The 18,250-nt window shown below is 45.8% G+C and overlaps 1 protein-coding gene across 16 annotated transcripts in view; it reads right to left on the bottom strand.

The window, feature by feature from the left end:
• LOC105469580 (leucine-rich repeat-containing protein 37A3-like) overlaps positions 1–18,250 on the bottom strand; it is a 200,424-nt gene that overhangs the window by 120,490 nt on the left and 61,684 nt on the right. For 6 of the 16 annotated variants that reach the window (XM_071083355.1, XM_071083357.1, XM_071083359.1 and 3 more), the window contains exon 1: positions 1,848–9,441. The exons of 3 other annotated variants lie outside the window; for them this stretch is intronic. In XM_071083355.1, coding sequence (XP_070939456.1) covers positions 1,848–5,770 — 3,923 coding nt within the window. In that variant the 5' untranslated portion in view covers positions 5,771–9,441. Of the gene's footprint in view, positions 1–1,847; positions 9,448–18,250 lie in introns of those variants that run through there. 7 more of the 16 variants (XR_011615924.1, XR_011615923.1, XR_011615921.1 and 4 more) reach the window with 5 other exon arrangements.

Raw genomic sequence — 18,250 nt, 5'->3', positions numbered from 1 at the left:
CTTTCTATGTTGTCTCCCTGGAAATAAGCTTTTCCTTTTGGGCGCTCTACATACGGATTCTAAAATAATCCTTTGCATGTCTACATTTGAACATAAAGCAAAAAACAAAATAAAATAAAATAAAATAAAATAATCCTCCTGTTTTAATCATTTAATCTCTCTTGCTTGGAAACTTTCAATGGCTTTCCATACCTCACTGTGTAACTTTCAAACTCCTATAGCTGACAGTCAAGGTTTTACATAATCATATCTTCACTGCTCCCTCACCTAATTCTTTGCAGCCAGATTGATCTACTAAATTCCAACCATACCTGTAGCCATGCCTTTGCCTAGACTGTACTCCCTTTTTCTTTTTTCTTTTTTTTTTTTTTTTGAGACGGAGTGTCACTCTGTCGCCCAGGCTGGAGTGCATGGCCGGATCTCAGCTCACTGCAAGCTCCACCTGCCGGGTTCACGCCATTCTCCTGCCTCAGCCTCCTGAGCAGCTGGGACTACAGGCGCCCACCACCTCGCCCGGCTAGTTTTTTGTATTTTTAGTAGAGACGGGGTTTCACCATGTTAGCCAGGATGGTCTCGATCTCCTGACTTCGTGATCCGCCCGTCTCGGCCTCCCAAAGTGCTGGGATTACAGGCTTATCCACCGCGCCCAGCCCCATTTTTTTTCTATTTAACAAATTATAGTTACTCTTTAAGACCCAAATAAAGTTTTAGTTTATCCATGTAGCTTTCCTTGATCTCCACACCTCAAGGATCACAGATTCTGGTAAATTCTAGCACCAATGGTCTGCAATATCTTTTAGTCATTAATTATATATACCTCCCTTTTTATGCCTATTCTCTTTCTTCCCTCCTATCATTTTCATGTTCTGGAGACAGTAGCATACTTGGAACGAGTGTTACATATAGAAAGTCAGGGACAAAGATGAGTTGTGAACATAACTAAAGGACTGAGTAATCATGTTAACAGCCAACACTCCTACATATGCTAGGCACTGATGAAGTGTTTCATATATTCACTCACCTAAATTTCACAACAATCCTATGAAATGGGAACTGGCATAATCCCCAGTTGAAAGGTGAGGAATGGGCCGGGCGCGGTGGCTCAAGCCTGTAATCCCAGCACTTTGGGAGGCCGAGACGGGCGGATCACGAGGTCAGGAGATCGAGACCATCCTGGCTGACACAGTGAAACCCCGTCTCTACTAAAAAATACAAAAAAACTAGCCAGGCGAGGTGGCGGGCGCCTGTAGTCCCAGCTACTCGGGAGGCTGAGGCAGGAGAATGGCGTGAACCCGGGAGGCGGAGCTTGCAGTGAGCCAAGATCACGCCACTGCACTCCAGCCTGGGCGGCAGAGCGAGACTCTGTCTCAAAAAAAAAAAAAAAAAAGAAAGGTGAGGAAATTGAGTCACAGAGCGGAATAACTTGCTCTGGGTCACCAAGCTAATAAACAGAACTGGGTTCAACCCCAGGCAGCCTGGCTCTGGAATCAACTCTTAACCACTTAGAGCCTCATCACTGAGATTGGGAGAGGGACAGGCTGCTGTAAAGAAGGTGAAGCGAAAATGGGAGGAGAGCAGCAGTTAAGCAATGGTGTGATGTGGCTAAATAAAAATGGGTAAGAAAACGAGTAAGAGTAAAAGACTGGAGTAAAAGTAAAAGAGAGGAGAATGGGTCTAACATTAAAGGAGAATAAGGAGAAGGAAGAGCTGACAAGCAAAGGTGAAAGCAGAAAGTCAGTTGTCAGGATGGCTTGGGGAGATAAAGAAAGCCCAGGAAGGCCTCCAGGAAAAGACTGTTGCCACGTCAGGCAGGACACAGAGGACAATTGGGGAAAGGTGATCCTTACAAGATGGTGAAGGTGCCATTGTAGGTGTTGGGCTCTGGCACAGGCACTTGGCGGAGCCTCTGCTTTGGGCTGAGATTAATACATGACAGCGTCTCATCTCCGCAGGTACAGAGCTCACATATGTTGGTGCTTGTGGAGGCCTTCTGTTCCTCTGGTGCAGTTAAAGCCTTACTTTGGGCGTAACTTTCAGGCTGCACCAATGAATTTTGAGTAGGTTCTAGTTCAGTACGTGGAACTGTGACTTCAGTCAGTTTTTGATGCAGAGTCTGAACCTGGTCTGGATGAGCAGCTGTAGTCTTCTCCAGGGCTGTGGAATGTCCAATCTCTGTAGTGGGTTCTAGAGTTACGGTAAGTCCTGCGTCTGGAGGCTGAGTTGAGGTCTCCTCCATGGTTGGAGACGGTTTAACCTCTGTAGTGGGTTCTGTAGTTACGGTAAGTTCCAGGTATAAAGGTTGAATTGTGACTTGAGTCAGGTGTGAATGCTGAGCCTGACCCTTGTCTGAAGGTAGAAGTGTCACCTCAGGGTGTTTTGGAGGAGCTGTAGTTGTCAGGGCTGTAGAAGGTACAACCTCTGTAGTAGGTTCTGGAGTGATGGTAAGTCCCAGGTCCAAAGGTTGAACTGTGACGCTGGGTGACATTGGATGCTGAGCTTCATCCTGACCTGGTGTTAGAATTGCTACCTCTTGATATACTAGAAGTTGGGGTACAACTTTCTTAGGAGGCTGAGTTGGGGTCTCCTGCATGGTTGGAGAAAGTTCAACCTCTGTCGTGGATTCTGGAGTGATGGTAAACCCTAGGTCCAAAGGTTGAACTGTGGCTTGAGTCAGGTGTGAATGCTGAGTCTGAACCTGGTCTGGATGTGGAAGTGTCACCTTAAGGTGCTTTGCAGGAACGATAGTCTTCTTCAGGGGTGTAGAATATTCAACCTCCATAGTGGGTTCTGGAATGATGGTAAGTCCCAGGTCCGAAGGTTGAACTATGACACTGGGCAATGTTGAATGCTGAGCTTGATCCTGACCTGGTGTTGGGCCTGTCACCTCATCATGAGCTAGAGGTTGAGCTGCAACCTCCTTAGACGGCTCTGGAAGCTGAGCTGGGACCATTTGCTGTCTTGAAGGTTCTACCTCCTTAGGGGGCTCTGGAGCCTGAACTGTGGCCTCCTGCTGGGTCAGAGAAGGTTCTGCCTCCACAGGGGGCTCTGGAATCTGAGCTGGAACCTCCTGCTGAGTTAGAGATGGTTCCACCTCCTGAGGGAACTCTGGAGATAAAGACGGGGCCATCTGCTGGGTCAGAGAGGGTTCTATCACCATAGGGGGGTCTGAAGACTGAGCAGGGACTGCCTGCTGTACTGGAGAGGATTCTACCTCTTTAGGTCGCTCTAAAAGTTGAGTTGGGGCCTGCTGTAGGACTGGAGATAGCTCGACCATCTCAGGTGGCTCTGATGGCTGAACTGGTATCTCCTGCTGCAGTGGAGGACTGATCTCTTCAGTGGACTTCAGAGGAGGACCTGAGGCTTCCTGCTGGGTTGCAGATGGGTCAACCTCCTTAGGGGGCTTTGGTGGCTCAGCTGGGAACTCTTGCTGGACTGGAGAAGGTTCTGCCTCCTTAGGGGAATCTGGAATCTGAGCTGTGGCCTCTTGCTGGACTGGAGATTCAGTCTTTTCAGGAGGATGCAGAAGTGGGGAAGGGAGATCAGGCTGGGCTAGAGAAAAGTCAGCCTGCTCAGTGGGAACAGGAGGATTGTCCTGCTGGACTGGAGAAGGTTGTACCCGCATAGTGACTGCTGTAGGTCTGGTAGGCCCCATATCTACATCTGTATATGACATATATAGAGGTGAACCTATTGCTTCATCATTCAGTGAACTTTCAAACTCTGAGGAGAGCTGAGTTGGAGGCTGAGTTGTGGGCTCTTTATGGACTGGAGGAAGTTCATAATTTTCAGGTCTATTTAGCTGCTGGTCTTTCAAATGTTGAAACTGCTCAGGGGACATTAAAGGCTGAGCTGGGGCCCCCTGTTGAGTTAACAGTTCAACCTGATTAGTGAAATCTGGAGTCATGGTAACCACGTGATCCACAGGATTAACAGTGACATTGTGCAATGCTGGAAGCTGAACTTGATCATGACTTAGAGGGGAAACTGTTACCTCATGATGCTCTGGAGGTTGAGCTACAACTACATTAGGGAGCTCTGGAGTCTGAGCTGGGGCCTCCTGCTGGGTTAGAGAAGACTCACCCTCCTCAGTGGTCTGTGGATGCTCAGCTGCAGCCTCCTGCTGGGTTGGAGAGGGGTTCTCATTATTAACAGGTTCCGGAGATTGAACTGAAGTCTCCTGTTGAATTGCTAAAGGTCCAGCCTCTTCCAGTGACTCTGGAGGCAGAGGTGGGCCCCCGTGCTGGATGGCAAGAGGTTCTACATCATTACCTGGCCCTGAGAGCTGAGCTGTAGCCTCCTGGGGGATTGGAGAAGTTCCCACCTCTGCACTAGGCTCTGTTGCTATGGTGAGCTGCACATCTGGAGGCTTAACAGAGACACTGGACAAATCTGAATGCTGAGTCTGATGGTGACCAGGAGGTGAAACTGTGACTTCATGATGTTCTGGAGGCTGAGCTGGGGCCTCCTGCTGGGCTGGAGAAGATTCAACCTCCCCAGAAGACTCAGAAGGCTGAGCTGGCTGCTCCTGCTCACTGGGGGAAAGTTCATGCTCCATAGGAGGACCTGGAGGCTCAGTTGGGGGCTCCTGTTGGGTTGCAGAAGGTTCCGCCTCCTCTGGAAACTGAATCGGGGCCTCCTGCTGGGCTTGGGAAGATTCTGTCTTGTTTTCAGCCTCTGAAGTTATGGTAACCTCCACATCTGCAGGTTTAACTGTAATGTTGGGCAAGTTATAATGAGCTTGATCCTCACCTGGAGGCTGAATTGTCACCTCACGATTCGGTAGAGTTAGACTCTCCATAGAGGATGCTGGAGGCAGAGCTGGGGCCTCCTGCTGGGTGGAAGAAGGTTCTTCCTCCTCAGGGAGCTGTGGAAGCTGCCCTGGGGCTTCTTGCCAGAGTGAAGAGGACTGGATGCCTTCAAGGGTCTCTGGATTTTGAGTTTCCGGCTCTAGATGGAATTGAGAAAGTCCAACTCGCTCAGGGTGCCCTGGAGGCTCATCTGAGTTCACCCGGAGTTCTGGAGGCAGGCTGCCAGGATACAGTGTGTCCATACTCGAATATTCATCCTGCAAAGTCTGTTTCTCACGCTGAGGTTTGGATAATCGGTGTGGAATTCCAACAATCTCAGCAAGGCTCCAACGCTCAGCTAGATCTCTCTTCAGGTTCTTGGGCGAAACAATAAATGTGGTTGGTTTTGAAATCTTACTGTCTAGCGGAACAAGTATTTCATCTGCCTGATGGCCTGCAGCCCGATCTAGATCTGCAGTTGGAACCTTACTTTTGAGGCGAGGAAGCTGAACTAGGGTCTGGTTCTGATCCCCGTCCAGCAGTGGGACCACCTCTGGGAGCCTTTCTTCCGGAGTCAGCTTGTCATTTAAATCCTGGTGTGCAGCGGAGAACTGCTCTGGCCCCAGGGGCAGCTCTTCAGCTGAATCCGTGTCCAGGAATGGAACCAAATTTTCAGTCGATTCCTGGGGTGGGGCTGACATCTGCGAGGAAGCAGAGGGCCCCAGGTAATCAAAGTCCCCCAGGTCTGCTGGGGGAGTGGGCGCATGGGGAGATTCCCATGGGAGATGGGAGGAGCGGGAAGACCGGGGCTCAGGCGGCCCCAGGGGGTTAGAGGTCAGCTGGAGCGGGTCCTTGACCCACTCCAGAGGCTGAGCCTCCTTGACTAGTAGACACAATAGTTGCCACGTGAGGAGGGGCCATAGGCCCCAGAAACGCAGCCGGGACATGAGGCACGCTGGCACCGCGCACTGAGCGGGAGCCATTCTGGCAGCCCTGAGACACTCATGCCTCTTATAAGCGTGCGCCCCGCCCTGTGTTTATGACACCTTTATTTATGCCACAGATCTGTTCCATGTCACCAGAGCATTCTTATGTCACAATCCTGCCCAGGCACCTCTTCCCACCCTGCCCGGCCGGAACACCCCTCCCCTTCCCTTAGTGAGGAAGGATTTGGTCCATAGACCCAGGTGGTCCCACGACTCCAGCGGCCTGCTGTGGTGGGGTGGGGTGGGGTGGGGTGGGGGCGCGGCAGAGCTTCCCAAGGAAGTCACAGGACCTCGCCTCAGGATCTTCAGAAGTGCTAGTCCAGTTCTGGCAGCCTGAACTCTTCCTCCTCCAAGGCGAAATCCGAGCATACTCTTCCTTCCAGGGAGAGCAACTGAGCTGCAAAATGGGCGCCAGTTCGGGTGGCAGGCACGAGGCACATTACAGTCATTTATTCCAAAATTTGCCATTTTCGCTAAACTTTCGGTATCTTTTGTTGCATGTTTTGCATGTTTGAAAATGAATTCACCACCCTACTAGGTAGGGGCTGCCAGGGAACAAGCCAGGACTCCACATTTTCTGTAGGAGGGGTGTTGGGGGTGGGCAATTCAGTCTGGGAGAGAAGGCTTTAATCCCAGTGAAGAGCCCTTTGCACTAGCCTGGGAGGAGGCTGAACTGTCATCCTGCCTTGACTCAACACAGCCATTACCCTAGAAGTTACAGCGCCACCCTTCAGAGATCTACCCTGTGTGCACACATGGAGGAGAGGCTTAGGCTGTTGAAGTCAGCATGTTAAATAATTTCCTGAAATTCGACTATAACTAGGACCCAGCTGACTTCCCCCACAGCCATTCTTACCTATTTTGTTACTGTCTGGCACAATTATCAGCATGTAAACTCCAAGAAGGTGCTTCATCTTATTCCAGTGCCTAGCAGAGGCACAGGGTGCACAGTGATGGTTTTAAAATGGAAGGGGAGCCAGGTGCGGTGGCTCACACCCGTAATCCTAGAACTCTGGGAGGCCGAGGTGAGTGGATCACTGAGGTCAGAAGTTCGAGACCAGCCTGACCAACATGGTGAAACTCCATCTGTACTAAAAATACAAAATTAGCCAAGTGTGGTGGTGCATACCTGTAATCTCAGCTACTCAGGAGGCTGAAGCAGGACAATTGCTTGAACCTGGGAGGCAGAGGTTGCAGTGAGCCAAGATCACAACATTGCATTCCAGCCTGGGCAACAGGAGAGAAACTCTGTCTCAAAAAACTAAACTAAAATTGAAGAGATTCCAAGATTCGCCTCATTTAGGCATGGATCTATTGTTATAATCAGATTCCTGAAATCAGTGCTGACTTCCTCTCACATTTCACAGGAAGCTAGACTTCTTAAAGCTTGAGGTATCCTTGGTGGGTTTTATTTAAATTGAATTAAAATAATTATTTTACAGGGAAAAACTTCAAAACACTTTCCAACTTTGGGGTGAAAGTTAAATAAAACACTGTAGCCCCAAGTTAAGTTCCCACTGAAATGATACTTTTGCTCCATTAAAAAAAAAAAAAAAAATTCCATATGTAGTAAATAATGACTGTTTTGAGATTAATTTAGAAACTTATTCCCTATTTAAGAGCTTTCATATGCAGTCATGCGTTGCTTGCCATGTGAGGAGCTTGAGAAATGTGTCACTAGGTGATTTCACCATTGTGCTAACATCATGGCGTATACTTACACAAACCTAGGTGGTGTAACCTACAGCACACCTAGGCTATATGGTACGGCCTAGCACTCCTAGGCTACAAACCTGTACTGTATGTTACTGTACTGAATACTAAAGGCAACTGTCACACCATGGCAGGTATTTGTGTACATATACATGGAAAAGGTACAGTTAAAATACTGTATAAAATATAAAAATGGGCCCGGATGCAGTGGCTCAGCCCTGTAATCCCAGCACTTTGGGACGCCAAGGTGGGTGGTCACCTGAGTTCAGGAGTTTGAGACCAGCCTGGCCAACAAAATCAGTCTCTACTAAAAATACAAAAATTAGCTGAGTGTGGTGGCCTGTGCTTATAATCCCAGCTTCTCAGGAGGCTGAGGTAGGAGAATCACTTGAACCCAGAAGGTGGAGATTGCAGTGAGCTGAGATCGCACCACTGCACTCACTCCAGCCTGGGCAACAGAGTGACTCCATCTCAAAAAAAAAAAAAAAGATAAAAATAGTATACCTGTATAGGGATAGCTCCATTATACTCTTATAGAACCACCATCATATATGTGGTCTATTGTTGACCTAAACTTCGTTTTGCAGCACATGATTGTAAATGATCGACAGAAAGATCTTCAGCAAAATATTCCACCCAAGGTACATGGGAAATACTGAGATCCAAGTAATAAGCCATATTTGAAAGGCATTATAGTTTTCGAAAGCTGTAGCACAATCAGTCTTAAGGCCACTTACATCTCCCCACATCTCTGGGATCCTGTTTGAAGGGAGCTCTAAAAAGGCCTGTGTTCAAGCAGCCCAGCTTCCCTTACTCCTGGGACCGGAGGAGACTAACCCCTCTCCTGTGTCCACAGCTGTAGTAACACAGTCCTCAGTTCTGTCTCCAAACTCCAAATAAGGGGAAAGAGCCAAGGGTCAAGACTTTAGGAAAAGCCCCAGAAATACCCTGCACTCAAAAAGCAGTTTCGGAGTTTCACATTTTCCTGAGAATGAAGCAAATTATCCTCCAAATTCTGCTGCTTATTTTGAATTATGGTTATACTGGCTATGTTATCTGACCCTTGAGTTGTTTTTTTTTGTTTGTTTTTTTGTTTGTTTTTGTTTGTTTGTTTTTTTCTCTCGAGATGGAGTCCTGCTCTGTCACCCAGAGAGGTGTGCAGTGGAATGATCTCGGCTCACTGCAACCTCTGCCTCCTGGGTTCAAGAGATTTTCCTGCCTCAGCTTCCCAAGTAGGGGGATTATAGGCGCCCACCACCACATCCAGCTAATTTTTGTATTTTTAGTAGAGACAGGGTTTCACTATGTTGGCCAGGCTGGTCTTGAACTCTTCACTTCATAAACCGCCCACCTCCACCTCCCAAAGTGCTGGGATTACAAGTGTGAGCCATCACACCCGGCCTGTTTGTTTTTTGAGATGGAGTTTCACTCTTGTTGCCCAGGCTGAGTGCAATGGCATGATCTCGACTCACTGCAACCTCCACCTCCCGGGTTCAAGCGATTCTCCTGCCTCAGCTTCCCGAGTAGCTGGGATTACAGGCATGCGCCACCGTTTCTCCACGTTGGTCAGGCTGGTCTTGAACTCTCAACCTCAGGTGATCCTCCCGCCTCGGCCTCCCAAAGCACTGGCATTACAGGTGTGAGCCACTGCACCTGGCCCTGTTACTCCTGAGTTTTTATCTCCAACACACTTGAATTAAACCGTGTAGTTCTTCTTCCCATCTGACATCTACAATCTCTTCACTGGGTCTGTATGCCACAGCTATTTTACCACTTTCTGAAATAAAGTTAGCAAGGATCAATTCAGAATCTTTTTCATTCTAAAACTTCTTGCATATAATGATAGCAGCCCACAATGAGACATTCTTTTGGTTTCTAAAAGCAGAAAATAAGAGCATTTTCCTGGAAGTTTGCTCATCTCCTCATCATACACTTCGATTTTTTTTTCTTTTTTTTCTTTTTTTTTTTTTTTGGAGACAGGGTCTCATTCTTTTTTTTTTTTTTTTTTTTTTTTTTTTTGAGACGGAGTCTCGCTCTGTCGCCCAGGCTGGAGTGCTGTGGCCGGATCTCAGCTCACTGCAAGCTCCGCCTCCCGGGTTCCCGCCATTCTCCTGCCTCAGCCTCCCGAGTAGCTGGGACTACAGGCGCCCGCCACCTCACCCGGCTAGTTTTTTTTTTGTATTTTTTAGTAGAGACGGGGTTTCACCGTGTTAGCCAGGATGGTCTCGATCTCCTGACCTCGTGATCCACCCGTCTCGGCCTCCCAAAGTGCCGGGATTACAGGCTTGAGCCACCGCGCCCAGCCGACAGGGTCTCATTCTGTCACCCAGGCTGGAGTACAGTGGCACTATTGTAGCTCACTGCAGCCTAGAATTCCTGGGCTCAAGTCATCCTCCTGCTTCATCCTCCAGAATATCAGGGACTACACCACTGTGCCCAGCTAATTCTCTTTTTTAGAGACATGATCCCACTTTGTTTTCCAGGCTGGTCTCGAACTCCTGGCTTGAAGTGATCCTTCTGTCTTGGCCTCCCAGAGTGCTGAGATTTCAGGTGTGAGTCACCATGTCCGGTCTCACACCTCAGTTTTTAACATATGTGTGAAATATTAACTGTGTTTGGGTCAAAGTACTTTACGATGTTACAGATAGGAACTAAGGAATAATAACATAGGAAATAAGAAATGTGGAAACAAAAATGTTGAATCACAATATGATTAAATGGTAAGGCATCAGGTGGGGGGCTGAAGTAAGTTCAAATCCAAAACAGAGACCACGGGGCTAGTAGACACTTCACGTTAGAAGCACAGCTAGGTGTCTACTCCCTGAGAACCAAAATGCCACCAGATACAATGAACAAACCCTCAGAGAGAGAGAACATTCGAACATTTTATGGGAAGAAAATGGCCCACGTACTCTATAGACAATACAATTTCCTTCAAGGAAAACTACAGCTATAAGGGCTTTTGGTCTAAGAAGTTTTGAGTGTGTGCAAAGGATACCTCTGCATACTAGGGAGAGGGGGACAACCCACACATTTAGCTTCGTTATTAAAGGTTGTTACTCAGACTTGACAGTTGATGACCAAGGAAGTAACACTTCCACTAGAAGGGCTGCCCAGGTTGGAAAGCTGAGAGCAATCATGGCCACCTCTTACAAGCAAATAAAAGTCTGTAGTAACTTAATTAGGATCTCTCAGTCTCTAATCCTTCAGGGCTGTGAAGCAGAAGAGCAACTCCGTTCAGGGACTCTTTGCTAAACACCATGTTTCCTTTGGGCACAGGCTATGACATCTGCACCACTGTAGAACTGAACAGGGAATACAAGCAATGCCATACAACAGCATGACCACTTCCAAGGCTCACAGCAAAGCAGCTGATTATTGTATGAGAATCATATTTGGCCAATATGTCAGTGCCAGAAATGAAAGCGGGAAGAGAATTCTTGATTCAGAAAACATAATCTAATAAACTCTTCAGCTGAGAGTGTATTTATTCAGAGAGAAAACAGCAATGACAATAACAGCATATTCTATCTGCTTACCTTGTAAGTACAGTTCTGAGTTTTGACATTTGTCGTCTCATTTTGTCTTACAATATCCCCCAGAAGCTTGACTGGCTTACTAACCCCAGTTTGCAGATAAAGATTGCAGCTTAGAGATATTAAATATCTTCAAATCTCTCTGGCCATAAGATCTAAAATTGCATTAAAAAATCTAAGAGACAGAGTTAGGACTCAAATCCATGTGTCCGAGGCTTATAATCACTATTCTGTATGATGGGTATGCAATTAAAGAAGACCTGCCTCAAACATTTTCTGTATGAACTGAGGCAATTCCTTTCACATCTATAAACTAGGAACAATATTTGCTGTCATTTTTTCTACAAATGTCACAAAAAACAAATTTGAGTCTGTTGCTGTGAAATAATTTAGCAAATGAAAGCATACTAGGGAGTGTTTTATCCATCAATATTTTTATCCATCGATATTTTTATCCAATTAACTTTTCAAAATGCGTTTATGTGCTCATTGAAACTGAAGTACTTCAATGACGATTGAGAAAGTTTTACCTAGAACCACAATCAACAGTTTCTGGAATGCATCTGACAAAGCCTTCTGAATAGCAATCTGGACTATCTTTCCTTTCATAAATCCAACCAAAACAAATTAGTCTTAATTTTGTTTTGCTTGGTCTTAAATCCAACCAAAACAAATGGATTTAAGATGGCTAAGTGATAATTGCTACATGTTTAAAAAATAAAAATGCATCCACATTCTTAGCTCATAATCTTCATGATTAAAGGCAGACAGCACAAGGGTATGGTTGAATGGCTCTGTTACAGGTACATCCTGGCAGGGCCCATTTTTACTGCCTCCATCTAGTTGGGAAGTTCCTGAAGTACTAGAGGCAGATACAAGCCAAGAACCTGGCACATGCTCACATCACCCAGAGCTTTCAGATTCATCAGTTAAGGCTACACTCCTACAGACCCTACCCTCCTATGCATCAAGGGCTGGAATCACTCACCGAAAAGTTTTATTGGCTAGACACGATGGCCCATGCCTGTAATCCCAGCACTTTAGAAGGCCAAGGCCGGTGGAGGCCAGGGGTTCAAGAACAGCCTGGCCAACATGGTGAAACCCCATCTCTACTAAAAATACAAAAATTAGCCAAGTGTGGTGGCATGCACCTGTGATCCCAGCTACTTGGGAGTCTGAGGCACAAGAATAGCTTGAACCGGGAGACGGAGGTTGCAGTGAGCTGCGATCATTCCACTGCACGCCAGCCTGGGCGACCGAGTAAGACTATTCTCAAAAAGAGACCGGGCGCAGTGGCTCACATATGTAATCCCAGTACTTTGAGAGGCCAAGATGGGCAGATCACTTGAGGACAGGAGTTTGAGACCAGCCTGGGCAACGTGGTGAAACCCTGTCTCTACTAAACATTTTTTTTTAATTTAAAAAAAAAAAAAAAAATTGGCTGGGTGTGGTGGTGGGCAGGAGGCAGGTGAACTGCTTGAACCTGGGAGGTGGAGGTTGCAGTGAGCTCTAATCACACCAGTGCACTGCAGCCTGGGCGACAGAGCGAGACTCCATCTCAAAACAACAAAAAAGGTTTGGTACAGACAATCTGGCTCCTCCCTGGGCATCATCCATGAAAGCCTACAGCCCTGCCTCTGACTTCAAACCCTAAGCCTGAGGGTCATGAATACCTGAAAAAAATCTCAATGTCAGTATCAATTGGGTACCCTTTCTAGGTATCTATAGTAGACTCTTTTTCTGCAGAAGCCCTTCTATGAGTTAAAAAAAGACTGAATGGGCCGGGCGCGGTCGCTCACACCCGTAATCCCACCACTTACAGAGGCCGAGGGGGGTGGATCATGAGGTCAGGAGTTTGAGACCAGCCTGACCAACACAGTGAAACCCGATCTCTACTAAAAATACAAAAATTAGCCAGGCATGGTGGCATGTGCCTGTAATCCCAGCTACCCAGGAGTCTCAGGCAGGAGAATCACTTGAACCTAGGAGGTGGAGGTTGCAGTGAGCTGAGGTCACACCACTGCACTCCAGCCTGGGCGACAGGGTGAGACTCTGTAAATCTTTAGATGATGACTTGGCATGGGGGTGGCTCATGCCTATAATTCCAGCACCTTGGGATCCTGAAGCAAGAGGATCGCTTGAGGCCAGGAGGTTGAGCCCAGGCAGGACAACACAGCAAGACCCCATCCCTAGAAAAGATAATTAGCCACATGTGGTGGTGCATGCCTGTAGTCCTGGCTACTCAGGAGGCTGAGGTGGGAGGATCCCTTGAGCCCAGGAGTTTGAGGTTACAGTGAGCTATGATCATGCTACTGCACTATAGCCTGGGCAACAGAGCCAGACCCTGTCTCTAAAATATAATAATAAATAGATAAATAAATCTTTAGATAATTTTGTTGGGATAACTAAGGCTGTAAGAGATACATATTTGAAGGACTATTTTAGTACAAAGCAAGTTCTTAATCAAAAACTGGAAAAACATTACTTCCTTCTTCCTCCTAAGCTTCTTGTCAGGAAGTACACTATACAATTTTAAATTTAAAGGTTCTAGCCGGGCACGGTGGCTCACACCTGTAATCCTAGCACTTTGGGAGGCCAAGGCAGGCAGATCACGAGGTCAGGAGATTGAGACCATCCTGCCCAACATGGTGAAACCCCAGCTCTACTAAAAATGTAAGAATTAGCTGGGTGTGGTGGTGGGCTCCTGTAATTCCAGTTACTCAGGAGGTTGAGGCCGGAGAATGGCTTGAACCCAGGAGGCGGAGGTTGCAATGAGCCAAGATCATGCCACTGCACTCCAGCCTGGTGAAAGAGCAAGACTCTGTCTCTAAATAAATAAATAAATAAATTTATTTATTTATTGAAAGGTTCTGTCAGGTATTGCCTAGGGTAAAAATCTATATTTTAAGACAGAAAAACTCTGCCCAGGACTTCAGTAGCTCAAAGAGGGAAGGGCTTGATACGTGTCTGAAAAGATGAGTTTTAGAAAGCAAGAAAAAGAGATCCTTCCCACTTCAACTCCTTACCCTCCTCCACCCCCAATGAAAACAGACCTTTCCTCCACCTTATCCACAGGGTCCCCCACCAAGCCAACGCCAGAATCCTGCAATCATAGGATGGCAACACCACCTCTAAAGCACAGAACTTCAGGCTTTGCTTTGGGAGTGGCGCCATGGTCTCTTCATTTTCCCTTTCTTCAAGGTCAGAAAACTGAAGCTGTTAGGAGGTTTACTGTAAGTTCCTTCCGAGGATATTAATTAGGCTTCAAACTGTTTTATTCTGAGAAATAAAAACTAAACTCCAGTCATTCAAGCTGACAGTTGAGGTATCCTATGGCTTCAAAATCAAGTAAGATTTGCAAATGAATTGCTAGATATGACAATGTTTTATTATATGCCACACAAACAGCAGAGAAAATTGTGGATACCACCATCCAAGTGATTGAGGTTATTAATTTTAGGTAGCAGGCCAATTTAGATATGTCCACTTATCCTCGATGGCAGGAGGCTTCTCACATCTCCCTATAACCCAGTTCAATACTTCTGTCTAAAGTCTAGAATTTCAGTGTTGAAAAGAGAGCATGATTAGTGAGAGAAAATCTACAGTTTATCCTGATGATCCTTTCTGACCATCCATTGAAACCAAAGGAGTAATTCACCAGTTCTTGGCATCAGGAGCTGTTTAAGGCAAGGGCCTGATGTGGAACTGCCTTATGTCTGGTGCCAAGATGAACCTAAAGTCACAAGAGATAGTGCCATAAATATCACAGCCTGCCAGAGATTTTATTTAGATACACCTGAGATTTATCAATACCAGCTGTGCAAAGAAAAGAAATTATTTCTGTCTTCCCATTCAGTAGCTCCTTCTTGAGAACACGACCTGAAGAACAGATATGAACCCACCCATCCCCCGCCCCAAGTCACTAACACCCGTTTAAAGAGGAAATACACATACCTCTATAAATTTTACCAGCAACTAAAACAACTAGAGGTTCATCTGCATTTATAAGCTTTAGAATGCAAATATCTACTGAGTATTAATTCTTGAAATATTTTACACATTTCTGTGAATTTCTTACATCACCAGTTATTTCTTATATGTCTATTTCATTGTTAAGTGTAGAATATGATTATATTCATGAAATTCAAATGATATAAATAAAGTCAAATTTATTGTATTAGCAATTAATAAGAATTAACTTTACAGTAAAGTTAATTCTTTGTTGATTTGTTTATGCACCTTCCTCTGTCACTGGTTTCTAAGCTCCAAAAGTGCCAGAGGAAACCATATCTTATTCTTTTATCATTCCCAGGGCCAAGCACAGTTCTTGGCATATAATACAGGATGGATGATCTGCTGATTCAGTGAGTGAATAAAACAATGAGCAAGTAAAAAATGAAATTACTTTTTCCAACTGAAGAGAAAGAGAAATGCTTATTGGAAAGGAGAAATGAAAACTAATTTTTTTTTTTTTTTGAGATGGAGTCTCACTCTGTCGTCCAGGCTGGAGTGCAATGGCGTGATATCCGCTCACTGCAAGCTCCACCTCCCGGGTTCATGCCATTCTCCTGCCTCAGCCTCCTGAGTAGCTGGGATTATAGGCGCCCGCCACCACGCCTGGCTAGTTTTTTGTATTTTTAGTAGAGACGGGGTATCACCATGTTAGCCAGGATGGTCTCGATCTCCCAACCTCGGGATCCGCCCGCTTCAGCCTCCCAAACTGCTGGGATTACAGGCGTGAGCCACCGCGCCTGGCAATGAAGACTAATTTTTAAATGTTGAGTGCTACCAGGGAGACCAGCCTGTATCATGAGTAACAGTGGAGCCTTCCAGGACAACTAGGAAACTTCAGAGGGACTCTGAGACCCTGGGTGGTACAGACAGTTGTCACCCTGGATAACGTTGCCACACTTCTTGCTGGCAACCATTTCCCTTCAATTCACTTAAACAAAAACAAAAACAAAAACAAAAAACCCTCTCAGGTGCCTCAGGCCTTTTCTTGATTTTAAAACATTATTCTCTTTTCTATATTTATAAAAAGCAAAAAAGACAGGAACTAGGTGTATGTGCTAAAGTAGAAAAGAACACTTAAGGCCAGGCGTGGTGGCTCACACCTGTAATCCCAGCACTTTGGGAGGTTGAGGCAGGCAGACTGCCTGAGGTCGGGAGTTCAAGACCAGCCTGACCAGTATGGTGAAACCCTGTCTCTACTAAAAATACAAAAACTAGCCGGGCATGGTGGTGGGTGCCTGTAATCCCAGCTACTTGGGAGGCTGAGACAGGAGAATCCGGGAGGAGGAGATTGCAGTGAGCGGAGACCAGGACGTTGCACTCCAGCCTGGGGAACAAGAGTGAAACTCCATCTCATAAAAACAAAAAAGAAAAAGAAAAGGACACTTAAACTAGATAACAGTGGAGGGTCAAGTAGTAACCCCAAGGCTCTGAGTTCAGTAAGGAAATAAATCTAACATGAATGCCCTCTCCTCTCAACAATCTATTGACTTGGAGAACATTTTCTTCATTGCTGCATCAGCGATGAGCTTTATGCTGTGAAATTCTCAAAACCTAAAGCTTATGAAATGGTCTCAATGTCCAAAGAGCACTAAGAACTCATTACCTACAAAATGATACCAAGTAACTGTTTCATCATCTTTACTGCACCTTTACAATATTTGAGTGGCTATGTGAAATAGTCACAGGTTAGAAACAGATCATAGTCCAAAAGTTAAATAATATCTCACAGGTAATCATTTCAGTCACAGGAAGTGGAACCAGGATTGAAGAGGGTGTTGAACAAGCTACAGAAGTGGATATAGTATACCTGTAGTCATTACTAAGCAGAGTTCTCAGATTTGATCAAGGTTAATTCAGTGAGGAATGGAATATAGACAAGAATAGGCAGCAAGATTAGCAGGAAGCAGTCAGATCAAGTAGCCAATCAGGAATTCAAGTGGTCCTTGAAAATGGAAAGGTGATTGAATTGAGGCATACAGTGAGATATCATTCTGTGGCTCTGGGAAAGTAAAATTGGTTGGCGTGTTAATATGGAATAGGGTTTCTACAAGGCTGCTTAAAGAATGTTCCCATCCTCTGAGAACTGAAGGGAGTTCCAAATAAGCAGTTTGTGACTGATGATGAGCATGATGAGCATGTTTATATAACAGCCGGCAGAAGAGTTGGTCACACCCACACATTTTACATAAAGGTAAATATATGGCTGGGCGTGCAGGCTCATACCTGTAGTCTCAGCACTTTGGGAGGTCAAGGCGGGTGGATAATTTGAGGTCAGGAGTTCGAGACCAGTCTGGCCAACATGGTGAAACTCCATCTCTACTAAAACACAAAAATTAGCCAGGCATGGTGGTACATGACTGTAGTCCCAGCTACTCAGGAGGCTGAGGCAGGAGAACAGCTTGAACCCGGGAGGTGGAGATTGCAGTGAGCCAAGATTGCACCACTGCACTCCAGCCTAGGCCACAGAGACTCCGTCTCAAAAATAAGTAAATGTAGCTGGACATGGTGGCTTATACCTAGCTACTTAAGAGGCTGAGGCAGGAGGATTGCTTGAGGTCAGGATTTAGAGACCAGCCTGGGCAACACAGGGATACTCTGTCTCTAAAAAAATTTTTAAAGTACCACCACCATGCCCGGCTAATATTTTTTGTATTTTTAGTAGAGATGGGGTCTCACCATGTTAGCCAGGCTGGTCTCAAACTCCTCACCTCAGGTGATCCACCCGCCTCAGCCTCCCAAAGTGCTGGGATTATAGGTGTGAGCCACTGTGCCCAGCCAATAACTTGCATTTCTAACAATTCCCAGGTTGTGCTGTCTGGGGAACCCTATTTTAAGAAACATCTACCTATAACCTGATAGGTTATTTCCCCTAAGACCCAGATGAGTAAAAATTCATATACATTCGATGAAATTCCAGAAGTTACCTTCAAACTTTGCTACTCACTGAATGTCATGAAGATAGTGGAAAAAAAAAAGAAAAAAACAAAAAACAACCTTGCAACTCAACAAGGGATTTGGTATTATCACATTTGAGAGCACTTCAGAATCTCAGGCCTGAACCCAGGGCTGCTAAATTAGGATCTGCAGTTTCTCACAATCTTCAGGTGATTTATATGGTCATCAAAGTTTGAAAAGCTGCCTTGAAACAGTCCTTCCTAAAACTGAAGTGGAGGAGAAGCAAAAATCATCTGGTAAATTGTTAAAAGTTATCTCA

Source organism: Macaca nemestrina, chromosome 17 (genome assembly GCF_043159975.1).
Source record: "Macaca nemestrina isolate mMacNem1 chromosome 17, mMacNem.hap1, whole genome shotgun sequence".
Lineage (NCBI taxonomy): Eukaryota > Metazoa > Chordata > Mammalia > Primates > Cercopithecidae > Macaca > Macaca nemestrina.
Note: the sequence above shows the minus strand (reverse complement) of the source record. Positions and strands in the feature narration are given on the sequence as shown.